The sequence below is a fragment of the Puma concolor genome, chromosome B2 (assembly GCF_028749965.1).
Source record: "Puma concolor isolate L17-30 chromosome B2, mPumCon1.1.hap2, whole genome shotgun sequence".
Classification (NCBI taxonomy): Eukaryota; Metazoa; Chordata; class Mammalia; order Carnivora; family Felidae; genus Puma; species Puma concolor.
This window is the reverse complement of record NC_141671.1, coordinates 59,685,852-59,704,944: the sequence shown is the minus strand read 5'-3', so window position 1 is coordinate 59,704,944 and position 19,093 is coordinate 59,685,852. Positions and strand designations below refer to the sequence as shown.

The 19,093-nt window shown below is 34.6% G+C and overlaps 1 protein-coding gene across 1 annotated transcript in view; it reads left to right on the top strand.

Annotated features, from left to right (window-relative positions):
• The window catches only part of LOC147581009 (uncharacterized), a 224,879-nt gene that overhangs the window by 123,942 nt on the left and 81,844 nt on the right, over positions 1-19,093 (top strand). Inside the window, exon 8 of the mRNA XM_086708391.1 lies at positions 8,544-8,689. Within this exon, the coding sequence (XP_086564517.1) occupies positions 8,544-8,689 (146 nt within the window). The remainder of the gene's footprint in view (positions 1-8,543; positions 8,690-19,093) is intronic.

Genomic DNA, 19,093 nt, shown 5'->3' with positions numbered 1-19,093 from the left:
TTAGATATGTCTTTTGCAAATATCTTCTTCGAGTCTGTGGCTTTTATTGTTATTCTCCTGACATTGTCTTTCACAGAATACATTTTTTTTTCATTTGAATTAAGCCCATCTTATCAATTCTTTCTTTGTCATATTTAAAAGACAACCAAACCCAAGATCATTGAGATTTTGTCCTTTATTTGAGTTTTTATAATTTTGCATTTTTCATTGAGTATTTGATCCATTTTGAGTTAACTTATACAAGGATTTTAAGGTCTGTGTCTAGTTTTTTTAAATTTTCAGTGTGGATGTCCAGTTGTTCCAACACCATATGTTGAAAAGAAAGAAAAAAAAATCATCTTTTCTCCATTGAATTGCCTTTGTCTTTTGTCAAAGGTTAGTTCACAATAGTCATGTAGGTATATTTCTGAGTTCTGTATTCTGTTCCATTGATCTATTTTTCTGTTCTTTTGATAATACCACACTATCTTGATTACTATAGGTTTATAATAAGTCTTAAAGTCAGGCAGTTTCAGTTCTTCAACTTTGTTCTCCTCAACATTGAGTCGTTAGCTTCTCTCTATAATTGTTAGAATTGTTTTATTAATATCTACAGAATAACCTGCTTGAATTTTTATGGGGGTTTCATCAAATCTAGAGATCAAGTTGGGCAGAACTAACATCTTGACAATATTGTCTTCTTATGCATGAACATGTAGTATCTCTCCATTTAATTTTTCTTTGATTTCATTTATCAGAGTTTTGTAATTTTCCTCATATGAATCATGCACATATATTATTAGATTTATATATAAATATTTTATTTTGGAGGTACTAATATAATATTTAGTGAAATTTTAGAACATATTTGGAAGAATGCATATCAACCTAAGAATAGTGATTTCTTCCCAGTAGAAAGGAATGAAAAATGAATAGGGATGTATCCAAAGGGTTTTCAAATATACATTAAATACATTTTCCTTAAAATCATTCAGCAACTTGGAAAAAGATTGAGATGTGTTAAATATAGATGATGGGTATATGGGATTGATTATTCTAGTCTCAGAAAATTGCTTTGTTTACATTGTTACAATAAAGGCCATTTTCAATGCATTAAAATCTTTCAAAGACAAAAAAAATCATCAACAGCTGAAAAATAGGTAATCACATTCTGTTTTCCAAGAATATGTTTTTTGATACAGGACTTTCTTTTGGTGGTTTTTAGCATGTTGATATTAACTTACCATTAATTTTTTTTGAAATAATATAACAAGTCATTTAAAACCAATCATTGTATGTTTAGTAGAAATTAAACTATAGAGGCACAAATAATTAAAAATATTAATTATTATATAATGTACTTTGTTATTGCATCTATATTTTTAATCTGTTCCATTCTCTCTTTTGATTATTGAAGCTGAGGCCTGCAACAATTAATGACTAATTATTTAAAGATGAATTCCTAGAGATATGACAGCCCCAATTCAGCTACAAACTATTGCAAACTGAACATTAGAATTGACATTTTCTGACTTTATTACATATGTTATCCATTAGAATTGTCTATTTAAGCCACAGTCATCAGTTTACTTAGATAACTGACAGTAATATTTAGCTACTGAAAATGGACTGCTAAAGAAAGAATTCACCCTAACAATTACTATAACAGTGTTTTGTCCATTCAAAGGATATGGAATAAGGAAAATTTCCAAATGGCTTATGTGATTATCACACAGAAATCATCAACAAGAATATTTTGACCAATCAGTGTGTGATATTCATGAGTTCAGCAATTCTTTGCTGTACAAAGTTGAAAATGACTGGTTAATGTATATTTAAGAGATAAAAATCAATAGATTATTCAATAAATTGGTTGCCTAAAAACCAGTTATTAATCTAAATGACTTATAATCTACTGAAAATTTTTCCATCACACCATTGTTTCCACACCCATGTGTGGTAAAATTATAATGACATATAAAGACTATTTTAAAAGTAATCACTCCATTAAGCAAATATATTGGGTAGAAAAAAGTTGGTTTACTTTTTCTTCTTCCTTTTCCTTGAGATACACAGAATGTACAGTACCTTAAAGTAAAGTATCTTAAAGATGCTAAGTTAAAACAAAACAAAAAGTAAACTATGCATGTCTATTATTCTCTTAGATTAATATTAAATTTGATAGTTTTTCCATGTGCAAATTTTACAAGCATTGTATTTTTTATTATATATGTTTTTATACTTAAATATGCTTTTATTCATTAAAAATTATAACACAGATTAAACTTACTAAAATTTTAAAATATTATTTAAAAGACTTATTTAACTTTTGTCATAAAATTTTAGTATAATAATCCTTACCCATGTCACAAATATAAATAGCTTGTTCATTTTAAGATTAAGAAATGTCATTAATTATAATGAACTATGGTTCAGGAATGCATTATAGAATTACAAGAAAGAGCTATAAATTGCTTTAAAATGAATTATAAATTCTCTCAAAATTTTAATAGCTGTGACATAGGCTAAGTTTTCTTAATATTTATTTATTTTTGAGAGAGAGAGAGAGAGAGAACAAGCCAGGGGAAGGGCAGAGAGAGAAGGGGACAGAGGATCTGAAGCAGACTCTGCACTGACAGAGCCCAATGCAAGGCTCCAACTCACAAGCCCTGAGATCATGACCGGAGCCAAAATCAGAAACTCAACAAACTGAACCACCCAGGCGCCCCAAGGCTAACACATTTTAATCATAAAGTTTTACCTGCAACAGTTTTTGTAGTTTACTTTTGTCTTTGAACTCTGTTTTTTATAAAATGATCTATTAGAATAAATATATATTAAATCTTAATATTAGAAATGCATTCTATTTTTCTTTTAATATTTTTCATGTTTATTTTTTTGAGAGAGAGCGAGAGACAGAGCTTGAGAGGGGAAGGGCAGAGAGAGACAGGCAGACACAGAATCTGAAGCAGGCTCCAGGCTCCGAGCTGTCAGCACAGAGCCCGATGCGGGGCTCAAACTCACGGACTGTGAGATCATGACCTGAGCCGAAGTCGTACACTTAACTGACTGAGTCACCCCCAAATGCATTTTAAAATTAAAACTCATTAAAATCTATATTTTGGATCTCATAATATGACTTAATTTAACATTATGTTTTAAAGTATCTCAGCTTTCTAGAAACATAAAAACAATTTCTTTACTTATTAACTAGTTTCTCATCTGAAATAAGATGAAAACAAGATAAAGGAAGAATTTAAGGCAGGAACACATTTAAAAAAATTTTTTTTTTCAACATTTATTTATTTTTGGGACAGAGAGAGACAGAGCATGAACGGGGGAGGGGCAGAGAGAGAGGGAGACACAGAATCGGAAACAGGCTCCAGGCTCTGAGCCATCAGCCCAGAGCCCGACGCGGGGCTCGAACTCACGGACCAAGAGATCGTGACCTGGCTGAAGTCGGACGCTTAACCGACTGCGCCACCCAGGCGCCCCCAGGAACACATTTTAGAGCTACAAGCCCATGTGATTATCTTACATTTTCCCTCTCCTTTCATTATGGCAATATCACTTTATGTAAAATGAAGTTACTGCTCTTTACCCCTACATTTTTTCAATGTATTGAATTTTCTTTAGAAGTCACCTGTTAAAATTCATTTTAGTTTTGGAAAAGTATGGTGAAATCCTATCTGGAAAATTTAAGGTCACTATCAAATTAAAGGAAATTTGAGCAAAAATTGTTCCATACCTTGGCAACCTATTTAAGCTTAATTCCACTAAACTTATGAAATAAAGCCTTGACTTTAAGTTAGAAATTTCCATGTTATCAAAAATATGTTATTAATTTCATGGCCTTAATTGTTGCTTTGGGACAGGAGATTTTTAATATATGCATATTTGTGTTTTAAAAGTTGTTAGAATAGGGTTTCTTCAAAAGAATAAAATGTTTTAGAGACTTTTAATGTATAATTCAATACTACCATAAGATTAACTGAGTCACTTAAGACATTAATAAAAATCAAGGTTCACTTTTATTTTTTCCTCTCAGCCTAGGTAGATGTGATCTGAATACTGTAGGGATGAGGGTCTCAGCAAGTAATGATGGAAGGAAACATACACCAAAGCTGAATAATTGTATATTTTAGCTGGAGGCCAATAGGAGGAGGAATCTGGTGGCATTCCTTTCAGACACTCCTTATGCAGTTTCATTTGAAGGGCCAAGGTAGGTGCGGAGAACAAGTTGGCAATGTGCTACACTTTGCCTATCTCTCCTATTTGGGAGAGGAGGTGTGGGGGCAAGAGCAGGGAAAAGACAGAAGGAGGTAGGAGGTGGGGGGTAAGGAAGGGAGAGAGTACATGTATACGTTTCAATTTTTCTGGGAAAGACGAGGTAGGCACAGAGATTCAAGGTAGATGCTCTATTCTGAAATAAAGATTTGACTTTCATGGAAATTTGCCCTATTATTATATAATAAATGAATAACTTTTAGTAAAATCTATAAAAGAATCCAGGAAGCTAAAGTTTAGAAGGTAACAAAACTTGAAAAATGAGCAAAAGAGAATTCTAGGTAGTTGAGAAAATCTGAATCTTCTCATACTTCCTCAAAATGATACAAACAAAAGAATAAAACCAAAAAGAATCTCATATTTTCACCATATAAGAAGACAAAGAACATGAAAAGTATTTCACATTAACTAATGGAGGAAGTAAATATGTTTAAAATAATAACAAGGTTTCTCATTGTTAGAAAAAGAACGGCAAATACAGAAATCAGCTAGACTAAAATGAACCCTATTATGTTAAATTAGAATTGGGAAATTAGTATGAACTCATACTTTTATATGTATGTGTTTATAATATACATATATATATATGAACACACACACAACAATAAATATAAATATGGGCATGTATGTGCCATATGTATGTACATATAGTTATATACACATAACTATATGTATACATAAACATAAATACACATACACATAGAAATTATCTTGGTTTCTAAATAACATGGTTTCTAAATAACATGGTTCTAAATAACTTGGTTTCTAGGACTTCTAGAATAAATGGCTTATTCTAGATCTGGAAAAGGAAACGTATAAGATAAACCTGGAATATCTTATGTTAGAAAGTAAGAAACTGTTCAAAGAATGATGGAGATGTCAAAAGGATAGAAGAGAAAACTTGAAGAGGTACTTACTATCCAACTCTCGGACGAAGTGAGCATCAAATAAATAAAAAATAGTTATATATTTGACCCACTGAATAAAATAAAAAGTCTTGACTCCATTTAGATACAAATCCATAATTGAATGAATGGATGGATGGAGGGAGGGACGGATGGATGGATGGATGGATGGATGAATGAATGAAGTAATTAATGAAAAGGAAAAACCCATCTTAACAGTCAAATGTCATCTAGTAAATGTGAAATAAATGAGTTAGAAAAGCACTATTGGGGGACGCCTGGGTGGCTCAGTCAGCTAAGCTTATGACTTCTGTTCAGGTCACTATCTCATGGTTCATAAATTCGAGCTCCACATCCCTGCTGTCAGCCCAGACCCCATTTCAGATCCTCTGTCCCCCTGTGTTTCTGCACCTCCCTGCTCACGCTCTCTTTCTTAAAAATAAACAAACAAAAATAGATTAAAAAATAAACATTTTTTTAAAGTACTGTTTGGCAAAGAGTGTAGAGACAACTGATTCAATTTAGAAGCATCAATGGAGAATATCTCCTATTTTAAGTTGGTTGAAATCTCCAGATTCTAGGGTACATGATCATGATAGTGAAGCCATTCAGGAACCTTTTTGTAATCACAGAAAATAAAATTCATGTGGCAAAAGGCAAGGGATGGGTATTTCCAGATTTTCAAAAAGAAAGAGGGGGAAAAGAGAAACACATATATACATACACACAGAGTGAGAGAATTCTGTAAATTTAATGAATAAATGTTTATAATAGATTGAGAAAATCAGTGATAATTATTAAAAGTCCATCACTGACAGGAAAGATGTCCGAAAATATTTTTCTAATATTCATTCTTCTAGAGTAAGGAATAGATTCAGTAATTTCTGGAAGTATGATAGAACTGTCCTAAATACTTGCAACAGATGTATAAATTGAGTTCAAAGTCATTATCTGATACATTTTGTTTTAATACACCATTTTCAAATCTATCAGTGTGAAAAAATTATTTCCCGGATGTACCTTTTACTGCTACAACTGAAAACACTGTCAAACTCCTACCTACTCTGTGATCCCTCGGAATCATCATTGATTCACTGGGAACACACGACAGCAATCAATGAGAGTATCATTAATGAACATATCTTGATTTTAGTAAAGTATTTAAAAGATTCATTACATCTTCTGGACTATATTGAGCAAAATATTTGATGAAAAATTTTTTTTCTATTTGAACACAAATGCAAGAGTCATAGTAATTGGATCACTCTAAAAAGTGATTTTGGTCAAAATCTTAGTTACATGGAGTGCTCTTGAGAAATACAAATCTTTTTTACACAATCATGACATTGCACATGGAATTTTAATGCCTTCTGTCCAACTGGTACAAAAACTCCACTCTTTATTGACTAAACAGTAAAACCTTTCCTGTCACCTTCTCTAACAGCTCTGTTTTTATAGGACTTCACACTTTTCTCTATTGGCATGTATTTCCTGTAATGTTTACATATCACTGCTCCTAACTTCTCTATGAGAATTTAAAAAATAAGCCCAAGCCTTATCCAAGCACTTGGATCTGGGTACATGACTAGTGTCTGACACTCAATTAGTTAACGTATGATGAATGAGCAAAAGAGGAGCATAGGCATGTTAAATTTCTGGTGGTTGTTTCTGTAATTACAATTATGTTGAAACAAGTTAATTAGGAAGAGTTCCCTTGAAAAATCAGAATAAAAATCTGTTTCAAAAACATTACAAGAAAACTTGGGAAAGCACTTTTATCTAGACTTCTACAAAAGGAGAAATAAAAAGAAAAACTATATACAGCTTGTTTTTCTAAGTGTATTTTTCTCTCAATTTAATTTTATCTATGGAAATTATTCATGTTCTCATGAATGTTTTGCTCTATGAATATACAAGTTAAAAGATTAAATTATTGCTTTCTCTTAACATTATTTATTAGTTTATCATACACACACACACACACACACACACACACACACACACACACGACTAAAACTAGTCACAATTCCATTTCAGGAGAATTGGTCTTCTATCATCTGGCAAATAGATACAGATTGACTAAATATTGAAACAAACATATGTTCAGCACAATATCTGGAAATAGACTAAAAATAAATTCAGGGTGACTCTGCCACATATAGTTATAACCACTCTCAATGGCAAGGCTTTTGAAAGACCCTTCCTCTATTAAATGCATGATACTTTGAACCTGGCATCTAATCATTGAAATGCATCCAATTTCTTAAACATCTGTCCATTGAATTAAGCAGTAATGAGATTGTTTTTACTAAAATGATTTTTTAAATTTAGCCAGAGTGCTTCTATATCAAAAATATTATTCAATAAATGGGCAGAATAATACCCAGTTGTTAACATAGGATAAAGTTTTATGATTATAAATTCTAAAATGAATACAGTACAGAATTAAGCTCAATAGTATTTATCAAAGTTTTATTAATTATTTTCCCCAATACATTCATTTTTTTAAAAAAATTCCCCACATAAAGAACATTTAAAAAAAAATTAAAAAAAAAAAAAGGGGGCGCCTGGGTGGCGCAGTCGGTTAAGCGTCCGACTTCAGCCAGGTCACGATCTCACGGTCCGTGAGTTCGAGCCCCGCGTCGGGCTCTGGGCTGATGGCTCAGAACCTGGAGCCTGTTTCCGATTCTGTGTCTCCCTCTCTCTCTGCCCCTCCCCCGTTCATGCTCTGTCTCTCTCTGTCCCCAAAATAAATAAACGTTGAAAAAAAAAATTAAAAAAAAAAAAAGAACATTTAAGGGGAAGTATATCTAGAAGTTTGTTGAAGGAAGTCATTGAGACGATATGACCTTTTGTTGACCTGAAAACTGGATCCCGGCAATTAGGAAGCAACTCACTTCTTCTGCTTGTCCTTGGCATGTATGTTCTGTCCACTAGACAAAGTTTTGAGAGAGTAATGCATTATTGAGACCATCTGGACTTGATACATGACAACCTCATTAATGCTTTTATATAAACTTTTAAGATTTGGGGAGTGTGAGTGAAGATCTTCTTGTCTTGTGGATGCCCAAGACATGCCTGGAATGTAAGTTTTAAACCTGTCCCCCACCAATTTGGAGTGGTTTGCCTCTTTATTCTGGTTCTCCTTGCTTTGAATCTGTGGGGACCAGTTTCGAATTTCACTTGAGGAACTTCCCAGGGTGTGAACCAATAAGGTAATTTGTATTTTCTCCAGAGGAAAAAAAATGAAAAGAAAATACTACCACTTATTTAAATTAAAAGGCTAAAATTTAAAATATACATATACATTATGTATATATGAAATGCTTTTTCTTATTACATACAACTTCGCATTTTCCTGCTTTTCTCTAGAATTATGTGCATTTGTGAGCCAGGTTACCATGGATCTCTCTGTGAATTGGATATGAATGAATGTGAAATCTCACCTTGTCTAGATGGAGAAGATTGTGTCAGCAGAACTGGTGGATACAACTGCCTCTGTGCTCCTGGTTATACAGGTAAACCTCTATCTGCCCTGTCTGTATCAACATATGGCTATCTGTAAAAAATTGGCAATCTTATATTTATTCTCCAAAACCTGAATCAACCGGACACATGCAGGTAGCACAGGAAGTGCAAGAGACTTCAGTAAAAGAAATCAGTAAAAACAAAAATTATGCTTTTTAGTGTATCATTTGCTAACAACTAAGAAATATATGAATAATATTTCAAGGTATTTTACACATTTATTATTTTTGAATTGAGATGTATCTGAATTATATTTCTATTTTTATAATACAGAGAAGTATCAGTGTACGAATAAACTAAGAAATAATACTATCATATCAATTACACAAATGTCATCTAAAAATATAGTAAGGTTAGCTCTTTTAAATATACTTATATGCCAGAAATCAAGGAACCATTATGAACTTAACCTTCTAGCAGAAAAATATGATTTGTCTTAATATCAATTATTCCACAACACAAATGCTATCCAAATATAAAGACAACAGTCATCAAGGAACTAAGGAAAGAAAAACATATTAGCCTTCTAAACTTTGGCTGAGAAACTTTATGAAATACAAAAAGCTATATTATTTTTATTACCAATATTAATTATGTGAATCCAGAAAAAATGTATTGAAATCTCAAGTTCCAATTTATTAATGTCTGATTTTTATACCACTGGGATCTCTTGGGTTCCTTTCCTGAGGGAAACTAATTAAGCGTATCTAATATTACATTCTATTCTCTCAGGCATAAAATACACTAGAAAAATAGAAATAAGATTGGAAAGCAAACTGATAAAAAAAAAATTAGAGGTATTTCTATTGGATAAGTGATCAAAAGGCAAGAAAAAGTTAAGTGACATGAGCAAAGAATACACAGGTACTTTCCTAAGGAATCCTGATGGCGTCAGAGAAGGTTACATTGGTAACAATTGTTATATGCACAGAAGTTTCTGCTTAAATTTAAAAAAAAAAAGGCTTAAATTCATATCTACAAATTTTATTACATAAGGAAGAGGCATTAAATTTTGACTATAAAATAGGATCCTTTCTAAATGCCATGTCACTCATCAAATCCCAAATTATTAGAATTTTTATTTGGGACCATAGATACCACCCAGCAATATCATTTGCCATGCCATTGTTTTCTGCTGCTTACTGCTTGTAACAGTGTTGAAATAAGAAATGACACACTGAGTTCAATGTGAGTGAGAAACACATTTTGTAAAATTATTGATGTAACACATTGTTCTGATATTTTAAATTCATTGTAAAATTTGAAGGTTTAGCATTTTTTTCACAACCTCTCTATTTTTATTGAAAGCTGATGTGCTCAGTGTTGTTTCCAAATTTAATATTGGGGGCACCTGGGTGGCTCAGCGGGTTGAGCATCCCACTCTTGATTTTGGCTCAGGTGATGATCCCAGGGTCTTGAGATCAAGCCCTGTATAGGGTCCACACAGGGAGTGGAGACTGCTTGAGATTCTCTCTCTCTCTCTCTCTCTCTCTCTCTCTCTCTCTCTCTCTCTCTCTCTCTCCTTCTCTCTCTCTCTCTCTCTCTCTCTCTCCCTCTCCCTCTCTACCTCTCTCCCCCCACCTGCCCCTTTCCCTGCTCATGCATGTGTGCTCTTTCTCTCTCCAAAAAACCAACCAAACAAACAAAACAACAACAACAACAAAATAAGATTGAATTGCCAATTAGACACCACAGTGGAGAAGTTGAGTACACAGTCAGCTGTATGAGATAGTCTAGAATGAAAACATAAATTGTGAGAGTCTTCAGATACAACTATAATACTAGATAAGATCACACAAAAGTGAATGAGAGAAGAGGAGAAGAGGACTAAGGACTGAGCCCAGGAGCACTGTAATATTTAGTAGTCCATGAGAGGAAGAAGAATCAATACAGGAAATTGAAAAGAGAAGTCAAAGATACAGGAAGAAAAGCAAAGGAAGACGAAGTGCAGAAAGCCATGTAAATTCTTTCAAGTAGAGAAAATGATCAACATTGTCGAATGTTACTATTAGGTCACATAAAATAAGGACTAAGTACTGAGCATTGGAGAAGCAGTGGAAATGTCATTGGTGACATTATCAAGGAAGCAGTTTGGTTGGAGTGGAGGGTGCAAAAGTCTATTTGAAGTGGATTTAAGAGATAATGTGAGAAAATTAGATTGCTGAGAGTGAACATACAAAATTTATTAAAGGAAGGTTTGCACTTTTTAAGATGGAAGCAAGAAATGGGGTAGTAGCTTGAGGAGGGAGAGAGATTTAAAATAAAAGTTTTTTCTCACATACTTAAAAAATAACTCTGACTCCTATGTGGAGAATAGACTGCAGAGTTTCAATAGAAGCAGAGAGACAAATCAGAAGGCTTTGGAATTACAGTTGACCTTGAACAAGGGTTAGGGGCACCAACCCCCATGCAGTCAACAATCCATGTATAATTTTTGACTCTCCCAAAACATTACTAATAGCCTACTGTTGACTGGAAGTCTTACCAATAACATAAACTGTTGGTTAACACGCATTTTGTATATCACATGCATTATATACTGTATTTTTACAATAAAGTAAGCTAGAGAAAAGAAAATTATCAAGAAAATCAAAAAGAAAATACACTTATAATACTGTACTTTTTTTTTAATATCCATGCATAAGTGGACCCATGCATTTTAAAACCATGCTGTTCAAGGGTCAGCTATAGTTTAAGTGATAGATTAGATCATAGTAGAGATGGTGAGACATGCCTATATGTAGCATATTATGCATGCTCAAAATATTAATGAATAGATGAATATTAATAATATACAAATATTAAGGTTACCACTCAACTAATCATTGATTAATCAAACTATGTTCCCTTTCTATCTTTGAGGAAAAATTATTTAACTCCCTCTCACTGATTCATTGGGTTCTGAAACACTTTTTATTTACTTTTACTTTGGGGACTCAAGCTGTTCTGGAATGATGCTCTCATAAATATACATCAACAAGGCATACACCACGTAATTGGTTAGTGGGAAGGCCACTTATGATTCCTTGGGCTTCCATTCAATTTCTAAATCTGAATTTGTTTGGCCTCTTTTCCAAGGAAAATTTAAATGTCAAACTCAGGAAATTATGCTTGTGTTGGGGTTAATTATTGTAGGCTTCTCATATGAAAAGAAATGAGCTTTCTTCTTAATTTCAAGATTTATTGGAAAGTTACAAATACCCAGCTTACTTGCCATTGTAAAAGTGGATTTTCATACCTGGTTCGATGGATTAGTACGAGCCCTCAGATGAATTTACTATGGAGTAATTGGGGGTAGTCCAAGTGTCTCTGTTAGGCACAGTCATTTCTGAGATGATTTAGCTGTCATTTCAGGCCAGGTGTATCAGAGACTGGCAGCTTGCTACATGGCTTCCTGGAAGGGTGGGAGGATTAAATTCTCAGACTTCTACTAGATAGCTATGACCATAAAAAGAAATCATTCATATTTACTCTCTCCCTAATATAGATATATCTGAGAGAGATTATAACCTGATATACCCCAAATGATATTAATTGCTATGGTGAAAGATTGTGTAGGAAAATGATTACACGGGGCTGGAATAAGGTTAGGAGTTGTGGAGGCAAATTTAAACACAGCAGTTATGGAAGGCCATGGAAAGACTGATTTTATTTAAGATTGACATACCATTTGGTACACACATCCATATTGTATAGATAAAGTGGTAGATTGAGAAAGAGTAAGACATCAAGAACCAAAAGTACACTTAATAACCTATAAAGATGAGAATATTTCTCTAATAACAGGTTTTTATATTTTTATATAACTGGACCATTAAGGGAAGAAATTAAAACAACAAAGAAGTTTTTATATTTCAAGAGGATATTAGAATATTCATAGTGTGTATATATAAAATTATATTTAAAAAATCATTATCACATCACAAATCAAGTAAGAGAAACACTTAAAATTTTAGTTGTAGTTGGCAGTCTAGCTAGTGTCTGTGAACTAGGAAAAAAAATAGGAACTGCACAAGGACTAATCTAATTTTAAATTTTCAAAGATTTGCATATTTCTCAGAATGCTTTCATTTCCATACCTGTGTGTAATGTGAACCCTGTCTTAGCAATGATTTAACCTAAAGTAGGGTGAGGAGTGGGGCGATGATATTTTAGGGCAAATATAGAAAACATAACAAACCTGTGCTCAGAAGCAACTTCTTTCAGTATTTTAAAATATTTCTTCTGGTTTTGGGGCACCTGGGTGGCTCAGTCACTTAATCGTCGACCTCAGCTCAGGTCATGATCTCGGGGGGTTCGTGAGTTTGAGCCCCACGTGGGTTCCGTGCTGACAGCCCAGAACCTGAAGCCTGCTTCATATTATGTCTCCCTCTCTCTCTGCCCCTCCTCTGCTCCCACTCTATCTCACTCTCAAAAATAAACAAACATTAAAAGATTATTTTTATCTTAAAATATTTCTTATGATTTTTACTTTCATATGTCCTTTTTGTTACTTTATTTATTTATTTTGAGAGAGTGAGAGAGCACACACATGCAAGTGAGGGAGGGACAGAGGGAGAGGAAGAGAGAATCCTAATCTGTCTCCATGCTGTCAGCTCAGAGCCCAACTAGGGGCTTGATCATGAACCGTGAAACCATGACCTGGGCCAAAATCAAGAGCCAGAATCTAAACCAACTGAGCCACGCAGGCAGCCTTACTTGCATATTTCTATATAGTATATTTATACTACTATTCCTTTATTTTTTTTCCAATTTTTTACATTATCTAAATAGTTTTTCCTATAGAAAATAAAGATTTTGCTGTGTTATCACCATTTCTATTCACCAATTTATACATGTTTTTCCCACTACTTTCTCCCAAAATGGTTATATCTAAAATCTTATTAGGAATTAATATTATTATTAATATTACTAGAATATTATATCAGTTTTCCTTTTTTATTTTCATTTTATTTTTACTGATTTTGATAGACATATTTTCCAATGCCTTTATTATATTGTTAAAATCATTTGCCTCTCACTTTTAATTTCCAAAAGCTTTCTTCTTGTGTAATGTTTTTAGGTCATCCTGTAATTTTTGTTGCTAAGAAGTATTCTCTTTTCTCTATAATAGTATGTATAGGGTTTCAATTATTTTATCCTTTGCATTATCTTAACTTGCAAATTTCATTTTTTTCCTCTGTGTATGTTTTCTTTTTTTCCATGTATCTCTTTATTTAGAGGTGTGTGTGTTTATGTGTTTTTAAAATCAGATACTCCCTGAGTATCAGCTAATATCTCAGAGAGAACCAGTAAAATGTTAATTGAATATTCTGAGTGAATGAAAAGTGCTCAGCTGGGGACTTTTGTACTGTGTGTGAACATAAATACCACATATTTTATTGAAAAAATCTGAAATGTCATTACTGATGGGATTTTCCCTTTCACTGGCTTTCCTGGAAAGGCAGGTAAAGAAAATGGAGATACAGATAGGGATTATTACCAGGGAAAGATGACACGATTTTGATAAGCCAGAATCTTAGAGCCAGTTAGATAGGTCTGTTTGTTAGAAACAGCCAACACATTTTTAGGAGAACAATGTTTAATAGTCAACTTTTTTTTTTCCTAATTGCTTACAATTATTACTTCAAATCTCTAGTGAATATATAATGTAAAAATTGTGTGTTAGTGGAACTTTGGGAAAATAAACAGACCAATAAGGTCTCTATCACAAGGCAAAGTGGTACAAAAAGAGGACAGAATAGGACTCCTGGGTGGTTCAGTCAGTTGAGCGTCAGACTTTGGCTCAGGTAATGATTTCGGGGCTCATGAGTTCGAACACCGCCTCGGGCTCTGTGCTGACAGCTCAGAACCCTGTCTCTCTCTGTCTCTCAAAAATAAATAAACATTGGGGCGCCTGGGTGGCTCAGTCGGTTAAGTGTCCAACTTCAGCTCAGGTCATGATCTCGCAGTCTGTGAGTTCGAGCCCCGCGTCGGGCTCTGTGCTGACCACTCAGAGCCTGGAGCCTGTTTCAGATTCTGTGTCTCCCTCTCTCTGACCCTCCCCCGTTCATGCTCTGTCTCTCTCTTTCTCAAAAATAAATAAACATTAAAAAATTTTTTTTAAAGTAATAAAATAAATAAATAAACATTAAAAAAAAAAAAAAGAGGACAGAAGTCATTGGAGGAAAGGAGCAAAGTATTGGATAAGAGGTTGGCATAGCCTAGCTGAAGAAGTAAGTGGGAAACTCACGAGTCTTTCAAGAAATCTTGCTCATTAAGACCACTTCCAGACCATGTTTGCCACTTCCTCCACCAAGTCCTAATCTCCCCTGTCCCAGTCTAAATTCTATGGCTCACAGTTATAATCACTGCTTCACTTACTTCCATTATCCTACCTCTCTCCCATTCCATAATACTCACATTAAAAAACCTCACCTCTGATGTTAATCCCAACTTTCCATATATTTTTCACTCACATGGATTGTATAGGCCAGGAGAAACACACACACACACTTAGTGTTCTTCCCTTCTAAAGTGTGGACCTTAAGGAAGCCCTGGGTGTAGCATGACAATGTGCCTCATCTCTAATCAATTCAGTTTCCCAGTATCCTACCTATTATTTCTAGTTCTCTCTTCTCTTTTTAAATACCCATCACCCTTCCTCTACTTAAATTTCAACTTATAACTCTGTCTCATATTCCTGATAAAATACAAGTGATCAGAAAAGATTTTTTTTTTGATGTTTATTTATTTTTGAGAGACAGAGAGAGTGACAGAGTGCGAGCAAGGCAGAGAGAGGGAGACAAAGAATCTGAAGCAGGCTCCAGGCTCTGAGCTGTCAGCACAGAGCCGGACATGGGGCTCCAACTCACAAACTGACATTCTGTGTGAATTTTCACTCATACACTATATTTTTCCATTTTTCTCCATTCCTGTCCAAAATTAACCCTTCCCCCGGCAATTTGATTCTGTCCTTTATCACTCACTATTAAAGGATATTCATCCTGCAATTACTGTCTGTAACATAAATTATTCCCTCCATACTGTCACTACTACTAGCATGTAAATGTTAATATTTACCTCTTTCTCATCTTTTATATCTCTGTTAAACTAATACTAATTTCTCTCTTTTTAAATGTTTGTTTATTTTTAGTGAAAAATTATTTTTATTAATAATATGCCAAAATTTTTGAAGAAGTGGTCTCATCTCAACAGGTTTTTTTTTTGTTTGTTTTTTGCTCTTCATCAGCTTTTTTTTTAATATGAAATTTATTGTCATATTGGTTTCCATACAGCAACCAGTGCTCATCCCAACAGGTGACCTCCTCACCCACTTTCCCCTCCTCCCACCCCCCATCAACCCTCAGTTTATTTTCAGTTTTTAAGAGTCTTTTATGGTTTGTCTCCCTCCCTCTCTTTCTTTTTTTTCTTTTCCCTTCCCCTCCCCCATGGTCTTGTGTTAGGTTTCTTAGGATCCACATAAGAGTGAAAACATGGTATCTGTCTTTCTCTGTATGACTTATTTCATTAGGCATAACACTCTCCAGTTCCATCCATGTTGCTACAAAAGGCCAGATTTCATTCTTTCTCATTGCCACATAGTATTCCATTGTGTATACAAACCACAATCTCTTTATCCATTCATCAGTCGATGGACATTTAGGCTCTTTCCATAATTTGGCTATTGTTGAGAGTGCTGCTATAAACATTGGGGTGCAAGTGCCCCTATGCGTCAGTACTCCTGTATCCCTTGGGTAAATTCCAAGCAGTGCTATTGCTGGGTCATAGGGTAGATCTATTTTTAATTTTTTGAGGAACTTCCACACTGTTTTCCAGAGTGGCTGCACCAATTTGCATTCCCACCAACAGTGCAAGAGAGTTCCCATTTATCCACATCCTCTCCAGCATTCTATAGTCTCCTGTTTTCTTCATTTTAGCCACTCTGACCGGCGTGAGGTGATATCTGAGTGTGGTTTTGATTTGTATTTCCCGGATGAGGGGTGACATTGAGCATCTTTTCATGTGCCTGTTGGCCATCCGGATGTCTTCTTTACAAAAGTGTCTATTCATGTTTTCTGCCTATTTCTTCACTGGATTACTTGTTTTTTGGGTGTGGAGTTTGGTGAGCTCTTTATAGATTTTGGATACTAGCCCTTTGTCCAATATGTCATTTGCAAATATCTTTTCCCATTCCGTTGGTTGCCTTTTAGTTCTGTTGATTGTTTCCTTTGCTGTGCAGAAGCTTTTTATCATCATGAGGTCCCAATAGTTCATTTTTGCTTTTAATTCCCTTGCCTTTGGAGATGTGTCAAATAAGAAATTGCTGTGGCTGAGGTCAGAGAGGTCTTTTCCTGCTTTCTCCTCTAGGGTTTTGATGGTTTCCTGTCTTACATTCAGGTCCTTTATCCATTTTGAGTTTATTTTTGTGAATGGTGTGAGAAAGTGGTCTAGTTTCAATCTTCTGCATGTTGCTTTCCAGTTCTCCCAGCACCATTTGTTAAAGAGGCTGTCTTTTTTCATTGGATATTCTTTCCTGCTTTGCCAAAGTTTAATTGGCCATACTTTTGTGCTTAGGAATTTGTCCATTTCTTCCAGGTTGTCCAGTTGGTTGGCATATAATTTTCCATAGTTTTCCCTGATGATTGCTTGTATTTATGAGGGATTGGTTGTAATAATTCCATTTTCATTCATGATTTTATCTATTTGGGTCCTCTCCCTTTTCTTTTTGAGAAGCCTGGCTAGAGGTTTCTTAATTTTATTTTTTCATAAAACCAACTCCTGGTTTCATTGATATCCTCCACTGTTTTTTTTTTAGATTCTATATTATTTCTGCTCTGATCTTTATTATTTCTCTTCTTCTGCTGGGTTTGGGGTGTCTTTGGTGTTCTGCTTCTATTTCCTTTAGATGTGCTGTTAGATTTTGTATTTGGGATTTTTCTTGTTTCTTGAGATAGGCCTGGATTGCAATGTATTTTCTTCTCAGGACTGCCTTCCCTGCATCCCAAAGCATTTGGATGGTTGTGTTTTCATTTTCATTTCTTTCCATATATTTTTAAATTTCTTCTCTAATTGCCTGTTTGACCCATTCATTCTTTAGTAGGGTGTTCTTTAACCTCCATGCTTTTGGAAGTTTTCCAGACTTTTTCCTGTGGTTGATTTCAATTTTCATAGCATTGTGGTCTGAAAGTGTCCATGGTATGATCTCAATTCTGTTATACTTATGAAGGGCTGTTTTGTGACCCACTATGTGATCTATCTTGGAGAAGGTTCCATGTGCACTAGAGAAGAAAGTCTATTCTGTTGCTTTGGGATGCAGAGCTCTAAATATATCTGTCAAGTCCCTCTGATCCAATGTATCATTCAGGGCCCTTATTTCTTTATTGATCCTATGTCTAGATGATCTATCCATTGTTGTAAGAGGGGTATTACAGTCTCCTGTAATTACCGTATTCTTATCAATAAGGTTGCTTATGTTTGTGAGTAATTGTTTTATATATTCGGGGGATCCCATATTCAGCGCATAGACATTTATAATTGTTAGCTCTTCCTGATGGATTGACCCTGTAATTATTATATAATGCCCTTCTTCATCTGTTGTTACCCTTTAATTTAAAGTCTAGTTTGTCTGATACAAGTATGGCTACTCCAGCTTTCTTTTGACTTTCACTAGCATGATAGATAGTTCTCCATCCCCTCACTTTCAATCCTAAGTGTCCTCAGGTCTAAAATGAGTGTCTTGTAGATGGCAAATAGATGGGTCTTGTTTTTTTATCCATTCTGATACCCTACGTCTTTTGGTTGGAGCATTGAGTCCATTTACATTCAGTGTTATTATAGAAAGATATGGGTTTAGAGTCATTGTGATATCTGTAAGTTTCATGCTTGTAGTGGTGTCTCTGGTATTTTGTGGTCCTTGCAACATTTCACTCACAGAATCCCCCTTAGGACCTCTTGTAGGGCTGGTTTAGTGGTGATGAATTCCTTCAGTTTTTGTTTGTTTGGGAAAACCTTTATCTCTCCTTGTATTCTGAATGACAGACTTGCTGGCTAAAGGATTCTTGGCTGCATATTTTTTCTGTTCATCACATTGAAGATTTCCTGCCACTCCTTTCTGGCCTGCCAAGTTTCAGTAGATAGGTCTGCTACTACACTTTTGTGTCTACCTTTGTATGTTAAGGCCCATTTATCCCTACCTGTTTCAAAATTCTCGCTTTATCCTTGTGTTTTGCCAGTTTCACTGTGATATGTTGTGCAGAAGATCGATTCAAGTTACGTCCGAAGGGAGTTCTCTTTGCCTCTTGGATTTCAACGCCTATTTCTTTCCCCAGATCAGGGAAGTTCTCAGCTATGATTTGCTCAAGTACACCTTCAGCCCCTTTCTCTCTCTCTTCTTCTTCTGGAATTCTGGTGAT